The 20,725-nt window shown below is 55.0% G+C and overlaps 1 protein-coding gene across 9 annotated transcripts in view; it reads left to right on the top strand.

Annotated features, from left to right (window-relative positions):
• GOLGA3 (golgin A3) overlaps nucleotides 1–20,725 on the top strand; it is a 57,915-nt gene that overhangs the window by 29,418 nt on the left and 7,772 nt on the right. For all 9 annotated transcript variants that reach the window (XM_054444876.2, XM_054444874.2, XM_054444879.2 and 6 more), the window contains 12 exons: nucleotides 774–911; nucleotides 2,593–2,754; nucleotides 3,072–3,440; nucleotides 6,574–6,651; nucleotides 8,189–8,452; nucleotides 10,518–10,612; nucleotides 10,729–10,945; nucleotides 13,241–13,384; nucleotides 15,143–15,340; nucleotides 16,670–16,786; nucleotides 19,678–19,817; nucleotides 20,461–20,593. In XM_054444876.2, coding sequence (XP_054300851.1) covers nucleotides 774–911; nucleotides 2,593–2,754; nucleotides 3,072–3,440; nucleotides 6,574–6,651; nucleotides 8,189–8,452; nucleotides 10,518–10,612; nucleotides 10,729–10,945; nucleotides 13,241–13,384; nucleotides 15,143–15,340; nucleotides 16,670–16,786; nucleotides 19,678–19,817; nucleotides 20,461–20,593 — 2,055 coding nt within the window. The remainder of the gene's footprint in view (nucleotides 1–773; nucleotides 912–2,592; nucleotides 2,755–3,071; nucleotides 3,441–6,573; nucleotides 6,652–8,188; nucleotides 8,453–10,517; nucleotides 10,613–10,728; nucleotides 10,946–13,240; nucleotides 13,385–15,142; nucleotides 15,341–16,669; nucleotides 16,787–19,677; nucleotides 19,818–20,460; nucleotides 20,594–20,725) is intronic.

The following is a 20,725-nucleotide window of genomic DNA, read 5'->3' as shown; positions in this document are numbered from 1 at the left end:
AAATGTATCCCTTCATTCCCAGTAACGCTCAGGAGGGAGGAGAATTCCAGGCTTTCATGGTCTCAAAACACAGTCCCAGCAAAGGCTGTCTTCCCTGGCTCCGTGCACCTTCTCCTGAGGTCCTGGAGCCTGTGGCTTCTGTCATGTCTCACACTGTGCACTCCAGGAAGCAGCATGGAGCTAGGGGCGACACGGGCAGGTCCAGCCGCAGGCCCCAGGCTGTCCTCACACCTCCTTTTCAGTGCTACTTCCCTTGGCTGACGCCGTCCTCCTCAGGGCCATGGTACTGGGCTTTTTCACGAGACGCTTGGCCAGGGTGGGCCTGAGCACCTGGGGGTCTGGGCCGGGCCCTAGCTGGGCTGTAAAGGCTGCATCCCTGGAATGGCACCTGTCGGGTGTCTGGCTGAGGGCAGGCCCTGGTGTGTGTCTGGCTGGATTTGGTCAGTTAAGATAAGGCTCCTCACCTACAGGGGCTCAGAGATGCCTTGTCAGTGGGGACTTTGGGTAGGTCCTGCTACAAACCGCAGTCTGATGAGCTACAAACAGCATGATGAGCACTGGCTGATGGCCCACCCGCCCTCCCACTCAGGCACACAGAGCCCAGACAGCACATATTTTGAGGTGGGAAGACGTGTGGTGGGTAGTGGGGCTTGCGTAGGAGACACTGAGGGGGCAGCCAGTGACCCTCACCCTGGGGCCTCCAGGGACAGGCTGGTCTGCATTTCTTGCTTGAAATTGAGCAACTTTTTACCTTGTGGGTTTTTTTTTTTAAGGTTGGACAGATGACCCAGGCAGGTCTCCTGGAGCACCTGAAACTCGAGAATGTGTCCCTGTCCCAGCAGCTGACGGAAACTCAGCACAGGTCCATGAAGGAGAAGGGACGCATCGCGGCACAGCTGCAGGGCATTGAGGTGAGGCTGTGGCCAGGGCCATGCAAAGTTAGGAGAACATACACAGACACAGACATAGATCCCGTGTGGTTTTTCTTACATGTTCTATCTCTCTGTGTGTATCTCTTAAACATTCTCATGGATGGCCTGCAGTGACTGCTCGTGAAGTCTTTGGGACCACCCCTCATCCCTCACCTGTGGGGGAGCTTAGCATGGATGGCCTGCAGTGACCACTTGTTAAGGCTTTGGGGACCCCCCCAGCCCTCATCCCCCACCTGTGGGGGCTTAGTGCAGTGAGCACTTGCGGCTCTTTTCCTGCAAGCCCCGCCTCGGGCCTGGGACCCCGGCCATCAGTCATTGCCAGTCAGGGATGGCGCTGGGTACAGAGTGGGTAAGGAGGAAGGGGGCCAGTGCGTTTGTGCCTGACAGCGTGTCGAAGCCTAGCGATGAGAGGATTTTCTTTGCTTTCTGAGCACTCAGCCTGCGTTGCCATTTAACTCTCCAGCAACCACATGCTGTTGAGGTCATGGCCGCTGCCTGCACAGCCATCTCCAGAGGACAGAAATGCAGCAGCCTTGATAGCTGTTCTCCTTTAGCTGTGGGGCCCTGGACAATTTCTTACCTCTCTGAGCCTCATCTTTTTTTTTTTTTTTTTGAGGTGGAATTTTGCTCTTGTCACCCAGGCAGGAGTGCAGTGGTGCGATCTCGGCTCACTGCAACCTCCGCCTACCAAGTTCAAGCGATTCTCCTGCCTCAGCCTCCCGAGTAGCTGGGATTACAGGTGCTTGTCACCACACCCCACTAATTTTTTGTATTTTTAGTAGAGACGGGGTCTTGCCATGTTGGCCAAGCCAGTCTCAAACTCCTGACCTCAGGTGATCCGCCTGCCTCGCCTCCCAAAGTGCTGGGATTACAGGTGTGAGCCTCATCTTTATAAAATGGGGTAGTAGTGTCACCTACTCGATAGCCTTGTGGAAGAATTAAAGAAGAAATGGTGTAAAACCCCAAGGCAGTGTATGGAGGGAGGTTCTGTGCTGGATGCTGCTGGGCTGGTCTCGTTGCTGACCTTTCCAGTCGTGCAGGGAGCTCTCCGCAGCCTCATGCGGTTTGTTTCTTGTCTCCTGCGACTGCTCCCACCTCTCTGTGGCATTAGCTGGGCTGCCCAGCTGGGATGACAAGAATCGCGTTGCGTCAGCCATAGTGCTTCAAGGGCTTAGTAGAGAAGAACTGAAAAGAATTTCAAGTTAGGAATTTGTGTTTTCCCTAAGAAGTGCACCCTGATGTGAGGGCTCATCCACAGCCAGAATGCAGGCTGTGTTCGCTGTGGGGGCCTCTGGTCTCTTACCCACCCCCCCGCCCCAGTAGCACCAAGCACCGCTCTTGTGAGAGCATGTCTGGGTCTCACTCCTGAAAGGAGGCACCTGTCGCCACACGAGGAAGTCGGGGAGGCTCTGCTTACCAGTGGGTCCGAGTCCTTCACACGGGGTTGCTGGCCTGGGCTGGGCCTGGCCTCAGTCTCCTGGTTGGTGGGTGGCCCAGCTGCCCACCCTGGGCCCTCAGTCTGCAGTTGGTAGACAGGATGAGGACGTGGATGGGGCCCATGCCAGGGCGGTGAGTTTCTCTGCAGAGCACGGGGCCACCGGCTGCTGTTCACTATTAAGGTTTCCTGCCTTTTTAAAAACGTGTTGTTTCCTGGGCTCAGGCTGACATGTTGGATCAGGAAGCAGCCTTCATGCAGATTCAGGAGGCAAAGACGATGGTGGAGGAGGACCTCCAGAGGAGGCTGGAAGAGTTTGAAGGCGAGAGGGAGCGGCTGCAGAGGATGGCGGACTCGGCGGCATCCCTGGAGCAGCAGCTGGAGCAGGTAAGTCCCTGCAGCCCTTCAGGCTGGACCCAGGCCCCAGGTGATCCCGAGCAGCCAGGACTGCACACTAGGAAACCGGACGGTCCTCTGCTGTGGGGCCACGTCTGCTCAGGAGGGAGTTGGGCTGTCGGTCAGACGCTGCTGCTGCTGCAGACCTGACCCTGTGTTCGCCCTGCTGGTTCTTCTACACCAGGATTGTGCATGAAAAAAAGACCTCCATAGTGTCCATCAAAATTACTTGAAACCCGAACAGGAAAAGGGCATACATTCTCAGAGTAGGGTCGGGCGCAGCCATGTGGGCTTCATTCCTTCTCCAGGTGAAGTTGACTTTGCTCCAGCGAGACCAGCAGCTTGAGGCGCTGCAGCAGGAGCACCTGGACCTGATGAAACAGCTCACCTTGACTCAGGAGGCTCTGCAGAGCAGGGAGCAGTCCCTCGATGCCCTGCAGACACACTACGACGAGCTGCAGGCCAGGCTGGGGGAGCTGCAGGGCGAGGCTGCCTCCAGGGAGGACACGATCTGCCTCCTGCAGAACGAGAAGATCATCTTGGAGGCGGCTCTGCAGGCGGCCAAGAGTGGCAAGGAGGAGCTTGACAGAGGAGCAAGACGCTTGGAAGAAGGTACCGAGGAAACGTCGGAAACTTTAGAGAAGTTAAGAGAAGAATTAGCCATCAAATCTGGCCAGGTAATGCATTCTGCTGTGTTTTGTTTTGAATCAGAACTCTCCGTGCAGGAATGATGCTGATTATTTGCTTCTTTCTTTCTTTCTTTTTTTTTTAAAACAGTCTCACTGTGTTGCCCAGGCTGGAGTGCAGTGGGATGATCTCCGCTCACTGCAACCTCCACCTCCCAGGTTCAGGCGATTCTTGTGCCTCAGCCTCCTGAGTAGCTGGGATTACAGGCATGCGCCCCCATGCCTGGCTTATTTTTGTATTTTTAGTAGAGACGGGGTTTCGCCATGTTGGCCAGGCTAGTCTCAAACTTCTAACCTGAAGTGATCCACCCGCTTCGGCCTCCCACATTGCTGGGATTACAGGCTGAGCCACCGTGCCTGGCTAATTTTTGTATTTCTAGTAGAGACAGGGTTTTGCCATGTTGGCCAGGCTAGTCTCGAACTCCTAACTTCAAGTGATTCGCCCGCCTCAGTCTCCCACAGTGCTGGGATTACAGGCCTGAGCCACTGTGCCCGGTTAATTTTTGTATTTGTAGTAGAGACAGGGTTTTGCCATGTTGGCCAGGCTAGTCTCGAACTCCTGACCTCAAGTGATCCGCTTGCCTCCACTTTCCACAGTGCTCGGATAACAGGCATGAGCCACCGAGCCCGACCCTTTTTTTTTTTTTTTTTTTTGAGATGGAGTCTCACTCTGTTGCCAGGCTGGAGTGCAGTGCCGCGATCTCGGCTCACTGCAACCTCTGCCTCCGGGGTTCAAGTGATTCTCCTGCCTCAGTCTCCCAAGTAGCTGGGACTACATGTGCGTGCCACCACACCCAGCTAATTTTTGTATTTTTAGTAGAGACGGGGTTTCACCATGTTGGCCAGGATGGTCTGGATCTCTTGACCTCACAATCTGCTCACCTCAGCCTCCCGAAGTGTTGGGATTACAGGGGTGAGCCACCACGACCGGCCTATTCTGTCTTTAAATCCCGCTCTATAAGGATCAAGGGCAAGAGGAAATCATGAGCCTGTTTTCCCTCCTTTCTGAAGGAAGCTGTCCCTACAAACACTGACCTGTACTAAGTGATTTTCTAGTAAAGAGGCACTCGGACAGGTCATTGCTATTTACAGTGTTGAGGGAGTAAATTTAGAGGAATTGTCCAAATTCTGTGGATGAATTTAAACTTGATTTTACTGACCATTAGTTCAGTAAGAAACAGCTGATACCTGGAAGACTCAGAGAGAGACTTTCATGGAGCTAGGAGTTATTTCTTATATTGGAATTTTACCTGCGTTGTCATTACTGGCAGTTATTTAATCCAAGTTAACCCCTGGGTTGGGCTGTTTTCCCCAGGACAGATGAAGGTGGTGGTAGCGGTGACCTTGTCTCGGAAGCTGCCTTCCCAGCTCTGAAGTCTGTTTTCCACCTGGGAACCACAGTCAGCCGACTGGGAGACGGACTGGCCTCCTGGGCCTGCCTGGTGTTGGCCACGCTGCCTGGCCTTGGCGGAATGTGCACACGCCCCCGGCCATCTTTTTTTTTTTTTTTTTTTAATAGATACGGGGTTTTGCCATGTTGCCCAGGCTGGTCTCAAACTCTTAGGCTCGAGTGAACTGCCCGCCTCAGCCTCCCGAAGTGCTGGGATTACAGGCGTGAGCCACTGCGTTCTCTAGGCATCTTGACACAGCAGTATCCACGTGGGGGCTGAGGTTTCTCTGACCATGGCTCCCTGTTTGCTGAGTTCCAAGTCTGTTGCCCGCTGTGGGAGCTGCTGTGGGACCAGGGGCAGGTGACGTGAGGATCATCGGAAGGGATGAATGATGCGCGTGGAACAACCAGCACTTTGATCCTTCGCAGGAGGGCTCCTGAGGGACCGCCCTCCATATTGTAGGGAAAAAGGCTCATTCTTCGGTCATGCTCTAGTGATAACTAGGATTTGCATGCAGTGTGTTCTATATTCAGACAGAAAACCTAGGTCCTGAACAAGCTCTTCCCTATTTCTGGAGTCGGCCGCCCCATGTGTGTGTGCGTTGAGAGTTGTTTGCTGAGGTAGAGAAGTGTTTCACAAACACACGTGTTCCTGAGTCCTCCGGGACCGTCCAAGTGCAGATCCTGTAGGGTGGGTCTGTGTGGAGCCCTCCGAGTGCAGGTCCTGTGGGGTGGGTCTGTGTGGAGCCCTCCAAGTGCAGATCCTGTGGGGTGGGTCTGTGTGGGGCCCAAGGCTCTGCATTTCTCACAAGCTCCTGGGCTGAATGGGCTGGGCTCCAACAGACTTTGCAGGACAAGGACCAGAGCCTGGGGTCAGCACCCTCAGCCTGTGGGTGCAGCCCAACACTGGGTTCTGTAAACTGCCCCTGGAACAGCCCTGCTCGCTCGCCTGTGCGATGCCTGGAGCTGCGCCTGTGCTGCAAGAGCATTGCTGAGCAGCTGTGACTGACGTGCAGCCTGTGAGCTGCAGTCGTTTTCCATCAGGCATCTCCAAGAAAGGCTTGCTGAGCCCTGGGCTGGAGTGTCCCCTGACCTCATCCCCCTCCCACCTCCCTGCCCCTCATGGTGCCTTCATGCTGTCAGTGGTGAGAAGGGAGAGCCCAGGCCTTAGGAACCACCAGTTCCTGTCAGAACACAAATGCTTCTTCCTATAACATATGTGCAGACGTGTGCCCTCCTGGAGCCATCAGTGTAATGTCTGTGTAGTTGCATCCCCCTCCTGGAGCCCTCAGTGTAACATCTGTGTAGATGTGTCCCCCTGCTGTAGCCTTCAGTGTAATATTCATGCACATGCATTCCCCTCTTGGAGCCCTCAGTGTAACATCTGTGCAGACACATTCCCCTCCTATAGTCCTCAGTGTAACAACTCTGCAGATGTGTCCTTTCCTGGAGCCCTCAGTGTAACATCTCTGCAGATGTGTCCCCTTCTGGAACCCTCAGTGTAACATCTCTGCAGATGTGGCCCCTTCTGGAGCCCTCAGTGTAACATCTCTGCAGATGTTTCCTTTCCTGGAGCCCTCAGTGTAACATCTGTGAGGATGTGTCCCCTCCTGGAGCTCTCTGTAACATTTATGCAGATGTGTTCCCCTCCTGGAGCCTTCAGTGTAACATGCGTGCAGACACATTTCCCTCCAGGAGCCCTCAGTGTAATGTCTGTGCACATGTACCCCATAGGTGGAACACCTGCAGCAGGAGACTGCCACTCTGAAAAAGCAAACGCAAAAAATAAAGGAACAGTTTCTTCAACAAAAGGTAAAAATGTGTTGTTGACTTCTTCACTTGAAACAAGCGTATGAACAGAGTTTTCTGTGGTTTAATTGCTTAGCAATTCCAATGTCACTGAAGTTGAGAAGAAGGTAACATCTTGAGTTCTCTTTAACTTTTTTTTTTTTTTTTTTTTGAGACGGAGTCTCTCTCTGTCAGCCAGGCTGGAGTGCAGTGACATGATCTCGGCTCACTGCAAGCTCTGCCTCCCGGGTTCAAGCTATTCTGCCTCAGCCTGCCGAGTAGCTGGGACTATAGGCGCCCTCCACCAAATTTTTTGTATTTTGTATTTTGAGACGGAGTTTCTCCATGTTAGCCAGGATGGTCTCAATCTCCTGACCTCAGGTGATCCACCCGTCTTGGCCTCCCAAAGTGCTGGGATTACAGGTGTGAGTCACCACGCCCGGCCCTCTTTAACTTTTTTTAAAGGCATTTAATCTGCAAAGTCAAGACATACTTCCACAGCGGGGTGGGAGTCTTGGCCTTCAGATCTCCAGGGGCGGCTGTCACTGGAGTGCCTGTCAGCATACCCTGTTGTGCTCACTCCAGGGAGCTGTGTGTTGTGCAGTGTTGTTAACACACAGGTTGGGTTTGCCATTTAAAATGTCTTTGAAAAATGCACATGGAGTTCCAGCATTGAAACAAATTTTGGTTACCCAAAAAGACATGGAATATAAATTTTGTGTCAGTGAAGCCAGTACCTCCTGTTGGATTTTATGGGATCTGAGCAATGGTGACCCCTGAAGCTGTATCGTGAGTGCTGCTGTGTTTTATTTCTGAGCGAGGGCGATCCCTGAAGCAGCGTTGTGAGCGCTGCTGTGTTTTATTTTTTTTGAGACAGAGTCTGGCTGTGTCGCCCAGGCTGGAGTGCAGTAGTGCTGTCTCCGCTCATTGCAACCTCCAACTGCCAGGTTCAAGTGATTCTCATGCCTCAGCCTCCTGAGTAGCTGGGACTACAAGCATGCACCACCATGCCTGGCTAGTTTTTTGTATTTTTAGTAGAGACAGGGTTTTCACCTTGTTGGCCAGGCTGGTTTTGAACTCCTGACCTCAGGTGATCAGCCAGCTCGGGCTCCCAGAGTGCTGGGATTACACGTGTGAGACACCACGCCCGGCCTGCTGTATTTTATTTCTGAGCAAGGGCGGCCCCTGAAGCAGTGTGGTGAGTCCTGCTTTGCTTTTTTACTGAGCCACAAGCAAGGGGATTACCTGTTGGAAGCAAAGCAGTGCAACTGAAGTCAGGAGAGAGCCAGACTCCTTGGAATAGAGGAGACGTCTACGAGGCCGGTGTGACTGCCTTGTGCACCACACAGACTCTTGTTAAGGCAGTGATGTCACCTGTGGATAAACAATGGTGTGTCTCAGTCGATGGAGTCTTAGATTTGATGAAATGTATCTTTACCTCAAAAAAGTTATGCCCCCGATAAGTGGTAAACATTTTTGTTGAAGCCAACTTGACCCCCAGGAATGCCCCCGCCCCACGCCTGGCCGCCCAGCGTCCGCTCACAGCTTCCGTCTTTGGCAGGTGATGGTGGAGGCCTACCGGCGCGATGCCACCTCCAAAGACCAGCTCATCAGTGAGCTGAAAGCCACCAGGAAGAGGCTGGACTCGGAGCTGAAGGAGCTGCGGCAGGAGCTGATGCAAGTGCACGGGGAGAAGCGGGCCGCAGAGGCGGAGCTCTCGCGCCTGCACAGAGAGGCAGCCCAGGTCCGTCAGCAGATGGCGGACCTTGAAGGGCATCTCCAGTCGGCGCAGAAGGAGCGAGACGAGATGGAAACACACTTGCAGGTCTGTCCGTGTCGGGTTGACTCACTTGATGGGGAGGATTCGGCCAAAGTGCTTGGGGAGGGGGCCTGTGTCTGGGGCGGGACCTGTGTCTGGGGGGGGTCCTGTGTCGGGGCGGGGCCTGTGTCTGGGGCGGGGTGGGGCCAAGGTGGGAGAGGCTTTTGGAAGAACAGCTGGGAACAAGGCCCACCTGGAGCATAGGTCCCAGAGGGGCAGTCCGGTGAGGCCTGGTAAGTCCAGGTGGCGATGGTGCATGAAGGGAGGGAGTGAGGAGGCCCCGTGAGGCACCCAGCTTCTGCCCATTGCCATGGGCTCCCGGGATCTAGTGTGTGAGAGGACAGCGGCTGTCATGCAGAAAGCAAGGGTGAGTGTTTTGTGGAGACCCCACGTCAGGGCAGGGTGTCGGGGCCCGGGGACCCTGGGAGTCCCTCGTGGCTGAGTGTGGAGCTGGGACTGACCAGAGCTAGTCATGTTCCTGTGGAAGCTGAGCCTGGGCTGGCTTCTGCATGCAGTGGGTGTCCGGGATGCTGGTGACAGTCTCTCGGCTGCAGGTAGCAGAGCAGGTGAGGGGTGAGGGGTGTGGGACGGAGGCCGCAGTCCAGGATCCTGTCGAGACATCCCGGCTGAGGAACTGGGAGGTGAGATGAGAAATCAGGAGAGCAAGAGTAAATTTGGGGAGAGTTGTCTGATGGCATGTTAGACCAAGTGCTACGTTTTGCTTATGATGTTTCTGAAGTTGCCGGAGAGGACCGAGCCAAGTTCCCAGCAGGCAGATTGGTCAGCATGTCTGGCTCATTCGGAGCCAGGCTGAGGCCTGTGAGTAGGCGGTGTGGCCGGCGCCATCAGTGTCGGAAAGTGGGGGCTGATGGATTAGCGCTGGTGCCGGGGCGGGGAGGTGGGCCAAGGGGAGGGCCGGCTCCTTGGGCTATAGGAGGCTTGGAGGACTCAGCAGTGCGGGCAGAGCACATTCGGACCCCACAGCTGCAGGCCTGGGCTGGTTGTTGGGGACTCGCCTCGCACACAGGAGCTGGGGAAAGGCTGCGAGGGCAGGAGCAGGTCGGGGACGCAGCCCTCAGTGTTCACAGTTGATCCTGAGGAGGGCATCTGGGGGCATCCAGGGAAGGGTCCTGGGGTCTCTGGGGAGGGGTCCTGGGGTCTCCGGGGAGGGGTCCTGGGGACTCCATGGAGGGGTCCCAGGGGTTCTGGGGAGGGGTCCCGGGGTCTCAGGAAGGGTCCGGGGGTCTCCGGGGAGGGGTCCTGGGGTCTCTGGGGAGGGGTCCTGGGGTCTCCGTGGAGGGGTCCTGGGGTCTCCAGGGAAGGGTCCCAGGGGTTCTGGGGAGGGGTCCCGGGGTCTCAGGAAGGGTCCTGGGGGCTCTGGGGAGGGGTCCTGGGGTTTCCAAGGAGGGGTCTGGATCCTTGAGGAGGGATCCTGGAGGCCTTGGGGAGGGTTCCTGGGGCCCTGGGGAGGAGTCCTGGGTCCTGGGGGTTTGGAGGAGAGGTCCTGGGTCCACAGGCTTTGCTGTGAACCAGTCATGTCCTGTTGTGCCTCTGATGCTCTGGACAGTATTTGGAAATGCTTGTTGGCTTCAGTAATGAGTGGTTTGTGGCCGGGTGCAGTGGCTCATGCGTGTAATCCCAGCACTTTGGGAGGCCGAGGTAGGTGGATCACAAGGTTAGGAGTTCAAGACCAGCCTGGCCAATATGGTGAAACCCTGTCTACTAAAAATACAAAAATTAGCCGGGCGTGGTGGCAGGCACCTGTAGTCCCAGCCACTCGGGAGGCTGAGGCAGGAGAATCACCTGAACCTGGGAAGCGGAGGTTGCAGTGAGCTGAGATCGCACCCCTGCACTCCAGCCTGGGTGACAGAGTGAGACTCCACCTCAAAAAAAAAAAAAAAAGAGTGGTTTGTAAGAAGGCAGACGTCTCTCTCAGGATTTTTCTCAAGGCCCAAGTCCTCCAGGGTGAGCCTGAGCAGTGCCTTTGGTGGGGGTGATGGGCTGGAGCCAGGGAGGAGAGACAGGCTGGGGGTGGCAGTGCCGCTCCTCACGCCCTCCTTCCCTTCCGAAGTCGTTGCAGTTCGATAAGGAGCAGATGGTCGCGGTCACAGAGGCCAATGAGGCGCTGAAGAAACAAATCGAAGAGTTGCAGCAAGAAGCCCGGAAGTAAGTCTGCGTGTGCCGGCGGGAGGTGAGGGGGCCGGGGGGAGGCGAACCAGAATGCCAGACGGTCACGTCGGGATAATTCAGCTTCCTCCTGTGTCTCCCTCATGACACCCCAGGGCCATCACGGAACAGAAGCAGAAGATGAGGCGGCTGGGCTCAGACTTGACCAGCGCCCAGAAGGAGATGAAGACCAAACATAAGGCCTACGAGAACGCTGTGGGCATCCTCAGCCGCCGCCTGCAGGAGGCCCTCGCGGCCAAGGAGGCTGCGGACGCGGAGCTGGGCCAGCTCCGAGCCCAGGGCGGCAGCAGTGACAGCAGCCTGGCTCTACATGTAGGTAACGCCGGGCCATTCCCGGCCAGGGTCACCAGCCCCTCAGTGCAGGGAAGGGGTCTCCATCAGCAGTTGCCCCCTAAAGCCTAGCGGGGCCGAGCTCGCGTGGGAGGTGGCAACTCTCTAAACTCCTGCTCAGCTTCAAGGTTGCCAGGAACCCACAGTGACTGAGCATCGCCTCGCGTCTCCCTCATGAACCCCGCACGGCCTGTGGCCTGTGGCGTTCACCTGATTTTCCTCAAGAAACCTCCTTGGCTCAGAGTTCAGCTGCTCCCTTGGGGTAGAGGGAGAGCCTGCCCTGGTCCGCTCACACTCCAGCTGCCTCTGCGCCTCCTTGCATCTCAGGAGGAAAAGCAGCCTCCGCACTCACTGAGAAGCAGGAGTGAGGGCGTGGAGTCAGCGATTGGCAGGGTTCAGGGAGCGTTTAGAGGTAGCCACGCTGCAGTGGCCCAGAACAAGCGGGTGCCCTTTCTGGAGGGCTCTGAGCGGGGCCTTCTGTGCAGGCCGTGGCCCTCTGTGCTCTCTCACCTTTCGTGGTAGGCATAACATTCTACCTGAGCGAGTTCATCCACATTTTATTTATTATTCTCCAATTCACGTCCTTGCACCGACAACTTTAGTATTTCTTCTTACATGTGGTTTGTTTTTATCTCCTGTCCACTTAAGAATTTATGGGTAGGAAGAGACTGTATCATAACGTGGGATTTTCTTGTCAAATTAAATAAACTCGGCCGGGCACGGTGGCTCACACCTGTAATCCCAGCAATTAAATAAACTCGGCCAGGCACGGTGGCTCACACCTATAATCCCAGCAATTAAATAAACTCGGCCGGGCACGGTGGCTCACACCTGTAATCCCAGCAATTAAATAAACTCGGCCGGGCACGGTGGCTCACACCTGTAATCCCAGCGCTTTGGGAGGCCGAGGCGGGAGGATCGCTTGAGCACAGGAGTTGGAGACCAGCCTGGGCAACATAATGAGACTCTATATGTACAAATAACACAAAAATACTACCTGGGCTTGGTGGCATGGGCCTGTGGTCCCAGATGCTTGAGACACTGAGGTGGGAGGACCGCCTCAGCCTGGGAGGGGAGGCTGAAACTGCAGTGAGCCGTGATTTTGCTGCTGCGCTCCAGCCGGGGAGTTAGAGAGAGACTCTGTGTCTAAAATTAAATAAATAAATCAAGTGCTCCCTCTCACCTGGTTGCTTTGTAAAATGTTGGGGAGATTGATTCAGTTGCCATTTTCTTTGGGCTAAGAGCTGGGGTGGGGAGGTTGCAAAGGCTGGGCAAAGCCGGCTTCTTGCTGCGCTGTTGCAGCTGAGGAATAGCACAGCCGGGAGCCAATGTCTTGTGTCCGTCTGGGCTTCACCCCTCGCAAGTGGTGACTTTTGGCAAATTTCTCACCTTTTTGATCCTCAGCGAAATGAGGCCAAATTGAGGTGAATGAGAACCTTCTCATGTGAGGGTTAAGTTAGGTGGTACTGGAACGTGCTTGGCAAGGGCCTGGTACCATTGAGGCAGCAAGTGGGCGGGATGTGAGAGCACGCCTGTGCCTGTGTGTATCCGTGCATGTGTGAGGTGTGAGCATGTGTTTGTGTGGCATGTGGAGTGTGTGTGTGCGTGGTGTGTGGGATGTGAGCACATGTGTGCATGCAGTGTGGGGTGTGAGCACATATGTGCAGTTGTGTGGGGTATGAACGTGTGCGTGCAGTGTGAGGTGTGAGCACATGTGCATATGTGGTGTGGGGTATGAACACGTGTGGGGTGTGAGCATGTGCGTGTGGGGTGTGAGCACATGTGTATGTGTGTGGTATGTGGGATGTGAACATGTGCACATGGTGTGTGTTACATGAGTGTGTGTGGTATGTGGGATGTGAACATGTGCACGTGGTGTGTGTTACATGAGCGTGTGTGTTACATGAGCATGTGTGTGTGTGGTGTGTGTGTGTGTGGTGCGTGAGCATGTGTGTGGTGTTTATTACACCTGGTGCTGCTTGCTTGCCACAGATGGTGATTTATAGCCATTATCTGCAGGTCAGATTTTCTTCTGTGTTTTTGAAGCATTGAACTGAAGAGATGATTTTGTTTGTCCCAGCTATCCCCGTGTGTCATCGTGTGCATGCTGTGGTCGGTTAATTCAACTTCTTTAACAAAAAGGAAGGTTGTGAGACTGTCAGACAGCTGGTGTCTGGTGTGTGCAGCCACACAGCCTCCTGCCTGCCGGCACCACGGGAAGTGAGGGGGGTCAGGGCCTGTCCCACGACCAAGCGCCCGTTCCGTCTTGGCCCTTAGGGAAGGATCCAGGCCCTGGAGGCGGAGCTGCAGGCTGTCAGTCATAGCAAGACGCTGCTGGAAAAGGAACTGCAGGAGGTCATCGCGCTGACCAGCCAGGAGCTGGAAGAGTCCCGGGAGAAGGTGCTGGAGCTGGAGGACGAGGTGAGGCCTGGCCATCTGCTGTGGTGGCAGCGTGGGGCAGGTCACGTGAGCCCTGGGCATGCTGCCACGCGTGAGGCCCGAAGAACAAAACTTCACCATGTGCCCAGCGTTGCTACTTTTGGTGTTGCCACCTTCTGACCGTCGGCCTCTGGCTCTGTGGTGGGGCAGGCCCTGATTCCAGCCCTCTGGGGAGGATCACTGTACAGCCTCTTTCATGGAATGGTTACAGAATTCATAGTGGAACCCTTCTCAGTTCAAATGCTTTGGTTGCAAATAAGAAACCCAACTTCGCCAGGCGAGTGGCTCACGCCTGTAATCCCAGCACTCTGGGAGGCTGAGGTGGGTGGATCACAAGGTTAGGAGCTCAAGACCAGACCAGCCTGGCCGACATGGTGAAACCCTGTCTCTACTAAAAATACAAAAATTAGCCGGGTGTGGTGGCGGGTGCTTGTAGTCCCAGCTACTTGGGCGGCCGAGGCAGGTAAACCGCTTGAACCCAGGAGCGGAGGTTGCAGTGAGCCAAGATCGCGCCACTGCACTCCAGGCTGGGCGACAGAGTGAGACTCCGTCTCAAAAAAAAAAAACAAAACTCAGATATCTCAGGTTCAGAGACAGTTCTCGCTTCAGCGGTGCTGGTGGCAGCTCAGTGTCCTGGCCCCCCTGCCTCCCCAGCCCCTCTGGTTCCCGGCTCCCCTCCCTCCCCAGCCCCTCCCTGTGGAGCTCCGTCACAGTAGGGATGCCTGTTCCACTCTCTGGCTGTGTCCTGTCCTGAAGTGGTTTTGCTCATGCCCACCCTGCTGGTGGCCTAGCCGGGGCTCAGTGCCTGGACAGACTTCTCCAGAAGCCCATGGCCCCAGGAGAAGGCTGGGCTCTTGGCCATGGGGAGGAATGAGAGGGGCCTGGGGAAGCAACTGACCACGACAGCCTTCAGATCATGACGGAAGCACAGTCCTGTGGTGTCCATCGCTGGTCCTGTGGTGTCCATCGCTGGTCCGTGTGGTGTCCATTGCAGGGTCGTGTGGTGTCCATCGCTGGTTGTGTGGTGTCCATTGTTCTGTTATTGTTTTTGTTGTCTTGAGACAGTCTCACTCTGTCATTCAGGCGGGAGTGCACGATCTTGGCTCACCACAGCCTCCGCTTCCCAGGTTCCAGTGATTCTCCCGCCTCATTCTCCTGAGTAGCTGGAACTACAGGTGCTCGCCACCACACCTGGATAATTTCTGTAGTTTTGGTAGAGACAGGGTTTCATCATGTTGGCTAGGCTGGTCTCAAACCCCTGACCTCCCAAAGTGCTGGGATTACAGGCGTGAGTCACCGTGCCCAGCCCATTGCTGTGTTTTAGTTTTCGATGTTTCTTTTCTTTCTTTCTTTTTTTTGAGACGGAGTCTCGCTGTGTTGCCTAGGCTGGAGTGCAGGGGCACGATCTCAGCTCACTGCAACCTCCACCTCCTGGGTTCAAGCGATTCTCCTGCCTCAGCCTCCTGAGTAGCTGGGACTAGAGGCATGTGCCACAACAGTGGCTAATTTTTGTATTTTCAGTAGGGACAGGGTTTCACCATGTTGGCCAGGCTGGTCTCAAACTCCTGACCTCAGGTGATCCCCCTGCCTCGGCCTCCCAACGTGCTGGGATTACAGGCATGAGCCTCCACGCCTGGCCCAAGTTTTCTCTGTTTCTTGTTGAAAACTCACCTGTTTCTGGGGTATGTGAACTCCACTCACCAGTGCGGGTAATTTCACAGTGACGTTGGTATGTTTCAGCTTCAAGAATCCAGAGGCTTTAGGAAGAAGATAAAACGCCTCGAGGAGTCAAACAAGAAGTTGGCTCTTGAATTAGAGCACGAGAAAGGGAAGCTTACGGGCCTTGGACAGTCCAACGCAGCTCTGCGAGAACACAACAGCATCCTAGAAACAGCTTTGGCCAAGAGGGAGGCAGACCTAGTCCAGTTGAACCTTCAGGTATTCAAACTCGTCAAACTCACGCCAGCAGCAGTGTGAGAGTTGCTGGAGCTGCGTGCACTCCAAGAATCTCACCCAGATTCAGTCACCTGTGCCGACCCCTAGCCCACCTGGCCTGCAGCCGAGAGAACAGGCTCAGGGGTCCGGGTGACCACAGCCCTGGGTCCCCAGCAGTTGGTGCAGGGCTGGGCTCTCTGAGGTGAGGCGGGAGCCCCTGCGTGTGCTCAGTTCACCTGTTTAGTTGAGGGGCAGACCTGCTTAGTCGGGGGGTAGACCTGCTTAGTTGGGGGGCAGACCTGCTTAGTCGGGGGGCAGACCTGCTTAGTTGAGGGGTAGACCTTCCATGCGGGTGTGGCTGAGTTCCATTCCCAGATGGTGACATTGTTTGTGGGGGGCACTTAACAAGAGGTTCACACAGTTCAGAACTGGGACTTGAACCCTCACCTGGTTCTCACTCAGCTACTTAGTCTCCACAGCCTCTGGATTGAGGACCAGGCTGGGCATTTCAGGGAAATCCTGGGGGCCAGATCGAGCTGTTGGTGTTGACTATCCCATCTTAGTTCCATATTTTGCCCTAGTTCCCACCACTTCTGTTCTTTTTGTACCCCGGCTGCAGCCCCTGATTTGTATGTAGTTTTTGAGTTCCCAGCCACCATGTTCCATTTTGTTGTTGTTGTTGTTGTTGTTAGTAATATGGAGTCTCACTCTGTCTCTCAGGCTGGAGTGCAGTGGTGCAATCTTGGCTCCCTGCCTCCCGAGTTCAAGCGATTCTCCTGCCTCGGCCTCCGGTATAGCTGGGACTACAGGCGTGCACCACTGCGCCCAGCTAATTTTTTGTATTTTTAGTAGAGACGAGGTTTCACTCTGTTAGCCAGGATGGTCTTGATTTTCTGACCGTCATCCACCTGCCTCGGCCTCCCAAAGTGCTGGGATTACAGGCGTGAGCCACCGCGCCCGGCCCATTCTTTTTTTTTTTGAGACAGGGTCTGGCTCTTGCCTGGAGTGGAGGGCAGTGCGGTGGTACCATCATAGCTCACTGCATCCTCAACCTCCTGGGCTCCAGCGATCCTCCTGCCCCGGCCTCTGGAGCCGTGGGGCCCACAGGCGTGCCACGTTCTTGAGTGCGGCCCTGTGATCATGCTCCCGCAACCTAGGATTCTGTTTTTGAATCCTAGGATTCATAGATTCTTCAGAAGTGGAGTTTCCTTTACCTCCCTGGTGTGTGCCTGCGCCTGTGATGTGACATGTGTCACGTTGCCTGCTGTAGCAGCCTTGTGTGTTTGTAATTTTGACGTCCTTCCTTATCTGTCCTCCTGCAATCTGATCTAGGTGCAGGCAGTTTTGCAGCGCAAAGAAGAGGAGGATCGCCAGATGAAGCATCTTGTCCAGGCCCTGCAGGCCTCACTAGAGAAGGAGAAGGAGAAGGTGAACAGCCTCAAGGAGCAGGTGCGTGCCACCTTCCGGCTCACAGGGCGTTCCAGAGGACGCTCCAGTGCCTAAAAATCCATGCAGGGTCCTTCACACACCAGCCTCCTTCCAGCAGTTACACAGCAAAGGTGCGTTGCAGTTGTTGGTGACGGAGGCCGCAGAGCACCTGTTCTGGTCCTTAGAAGGTGGCGTTAGATTAAATGGCGGTGCAGCTGTGAGGGCCTGGGGCCAATGAGCTCCGCTTGCATGTGTATTTATATTGTGCTGGGAATGGTGTCCTGTATGTCGTGTTGCATTGCGAAAGCAAACTTGAGAATAGCATAGGATCCCATTTGTGTTCGGCAGATAAGAGGGGTGGTTCTGTGGACCCTTCTCTGTGTAGAGAGCTGTCTTGCCGTGGCTGGCCCCTGCCCTGCTTCAGGTGTTCACTGACACATTGGTCAAGTCGCCAGCAGAGGCCCATCCTGACCCCCAGGTGCCCTGTCTGGGCCCTGCTCCTCCATTAGAACGCTGCTTCTTGCTGGCTACCTCCGCCACACCTGGCACAGAGCAGCTACTCCTAGCACGCTTGCCGTGTGTGTGCACGTGGGGGGTGTGTGTGCACATGTGTGCCTGGGGGTGTGGTGTGTGTGCACGTGGGGGGCTGTGCATGCAAGGGTTGTGATGTCTCCACACACGTGTGTGCCCAGGGTGTGTGTGTGCACGTGGGGGGCTGTGCGTGCAAGGGTTGTGATGTCTGTACACACGTGTGTGCCTGGGGTGTGGTGTGTGTGTATGTGCGCGGAGGGGCGTGTCTGTGCAAGGGCTGGGGTGTGGTGTGTGTGTATGTGCGCGGGCGGGGGGGGTGTCCGTGCAAGGGCTGTGGTGTGTGTGCCTGGGGTGTGGTGTGTGTGCATGCATTTGATGTTCATGTATATGTAGAAAATTTCTAGGAGGAACACAAGAAATAACTGGTTGTCTCTAGAGAAAGGCAGGAAAGAACATCACTTTTCCTTTAAATCCCATTTGAATTGAACTTGTAAAAAAATAATTGCTTCACAATTCAAACTTTTTGGCCTAACAGTGAAGCTTCTGTTGTTCCTATGACCTGGCTTTGCCACAGCCTTTAAGAACTTTTCTATGATAATGTAATTGAGATAAAAAGAAAAAGATTCTTGATTTTTTTAAGGGGTGAAACAATAAAGTTTCTTTATAAATAGAATTAATTTTAAGATGTGGCAGGTGGCCGGGCACGGTGGCTCACGCCTGTAATCCCAGCACTTCGGGAGGCTGAGGCAGGCGGATCACCTGAGGTTGGGAGTTCAAGACCAGGCTGACCAACATGGAGAAACCCTGTCTCTACTATGAATACAAAATTAGCCTGGCATGGTGGCACATGCCTGAAGTCCTAGCTACTCGGGAGGCTGAGGCAGGAGAATCGCTTGAACCCAGGAGGCGGAGGTTGTGGTGAGCCAAGATCATACCATTGCACTCCAGCTTGGGCAATAAGAGGGAAACTCTGTCTCAAAAAAAAAAAAAAATGTGGCAGGAATATTTTAATAGGAGCAGTTAACAGCTTTCTCTTGGCCCCACAGGCCTCATCCGCCCAGCCGTTTAACCCTTGCCTGGCGCCTGCTGCAGGGCCGTGGTTCAGGCTGGCTCACACGGCGCCCCAGCTCTCCAGCTTTTGCTCCACGGTTAGGGTTCACTGAATGTTTTTCGGTTTTTTTTTTTTTTTTTTTTTTTTAGATGGAGTCTCACTCTGTCGCCAGGCTGGAGTGCAGTGGTGCGATCTTGGTTCACTGTAACCTCCGCCTCCTGGGTTCAAGTGATTCTCCTGCCTCAGCCTCCCCAGTAGCTGGAACTACAGGCGTGCACCACCACACCTGGCTAATTTTTTGTATTTTAGTAGAGATGGGGTTTCACCATATTAGCCAGGATGGTCTCGATCTCCTGACCTGATGACCTGCCCGCCTTGGCCTTCCAATTAATTTTATTCTTACTTTTTAAATGTATTTATTTATTTTATTTTATTATTTTTATTTATTTTTTTTTTATTATTTTTTTTGAGATTTTGAGATGGCGTCTCGCTTTGTCGCCCAGGCCGGAGCGCAGTGGTGCGATCTCGGCTCACTGCAAGCTCCACCTCCCGGGTTCACACCATTCTCCTGCCTCAGCCTCCTGAGTAGCTGGGACTACAGGCACCCGCCACCACGCCTGGCTAATTTTTTGTATTTTTAGTAGAGACGGGGTTTCCCCGTGTTAGCCAGGATGGTCTCGATCTCCTGACCTCGTGATCCGCCCGCCTCGGCCTCCCACAGTGCTGGGATTACAGGCATTAGCCACCGCGCCCGGCCTATGGTCTCAATCTCCTGACCTTGTGATCCGCCCGCCTCGGCCTCCCACAGTGCTAGGATTACAGGCATGAGCCTCCGCGCCTGGCCTATTTGTTTCATTTTTGAGACCAGGTCTCACTCTGTCACCCCGGCTGGAGTGCAGTGGCGCGATCACAGCTCCCTGCAGCCTGGAACTCCTGAGCTCAAGTGATCCTTCCACCTCAGCCTCCTGAGTACCTGGAACCACCATGCCCTGCTAATTTTTTTATTTTTTGTGGAGACAGGGTCTTGCTATGTTGTCCAGGCTGTGAATACACTGGAAGAACACTATAAAAACTATTTAGACCGAGAAATCTCGAATAAATGTGTTCATTCAACAGATAGCAGCAGCCACATAAGTGTGCACTTGCTGCGTGCCGAGCTCCAGGTCAGGTGGTTTCATCTTTACAAGGAACTTGACAGGCCTGTGGAGAAGCACACGCTGGCAGCCAGGACGTGCACGGGGCCGGGAGTGGATTCACCTCCTGCGCCCGGCATGTCGTAAAGCTGTGGGTATCACGCAGGGCATGGACAACGTGGCTTCCTTCCTCCTAGGTGGCCGCTGCCAAGGTGGAAGCCGGGCATAACCGCCGCCACTTCAAGGCGGCCTCCTTGGAGCTGAGTGAGGTGAAGAAGGAGCTGCAGGCCAAGGAACACCTGGTGCAGAAGCTGCAGGCTGAGGCCGACGACCTTCAGTGAGTGCCTGAGCCCCGCCAGCCCTCAAACATGGCTGTCCTGGCAATGGGCGGGGTCTAATTCACACCTTCAGCACAGCAAGGGTCATCTATATTTTGCAAATTGCCAAGTACTTGAGTGAATCATAGGAGTAGAAGGCACCCAGCCTCTGTCCCCAGAAGCCTGAGCCTCACTCACTGCCCCGTGTCCTCCCCCAAGAGAGAAAGCGCCCCAGCAGGAGTACTTAGCTTCAGGTCAGAGGCGGGAAGGGGCAGTCGGCGCGGGGCTGATGCTGTGGCTCTGTGGGCCCCATGCACTATGGTCTCAGGGCTGGCACTCTCTGGGATCTGTGAGGGGTGCCGGCGAAGTGAGTCTCCGGGATCTGTAAGGGGTGCCGGCGAAGTGAGTCTCTGGGATCTGTGAGGGGTGCTGGCGAAGTGAGTGTCTGGGATCTGTGAGGGGTGCCGGCGAAGTGTGAGTCTCAGGTGCTTCATGAGGACTGCCCGAGTGCACACTGTGGGCACCAAGCATGGCTGCAGCACTTAGTCCACGGCAGACGACCTGCCAGGACGGACGCCTTCCACAGGCAGCGTTTCCCAGCGGGAGGGCACAGCACACTGGAGGAGCGCGGCGATTCCCTTCTTTCTTGTTTTGTTATGCTAGGATTCGGGAGGGGAAACATTCCCAGGAGATAGCACAGTTCCAAGCAGAGCTGGCCGAGGCCCGGGCGCAGCTCCAGCTCCTGCAGAAGCAGCTGGACGAGCAGCTCAGCAAACAGCCCGTGGGAAACCAAGAGGTGACGGTTCATGGGGGCTGGACTCACAGGGCTGGACTCGCAGGGCTGGACTCACCGGGTGCCCTGGGTGACTTCACTCCATCCTGCTTGGGGAGGAACAGTGATGGTTTTCTGAATATGGTATTAAAAGAT

This window comes from Pongo pygmaeus, chromosome 10 (genome assembly GCF_028885625.2).
Source record: "Pongo pygmaeus isolate AG05252 chromosome 10, NHGRI_mPonPyg2-v2.0_pri, whole genome shotgun sequence".
Classification (NCBI taxonomy): domain Eukaryota; kingdom Metazoa; phylum Chordata; class Mammalia; order Primates; family Hominidae; genus Pongo; species Pongo pygmaeus.
This window is presented reverse-complemented; position numbering and strand designations above follow the sequence as displayed.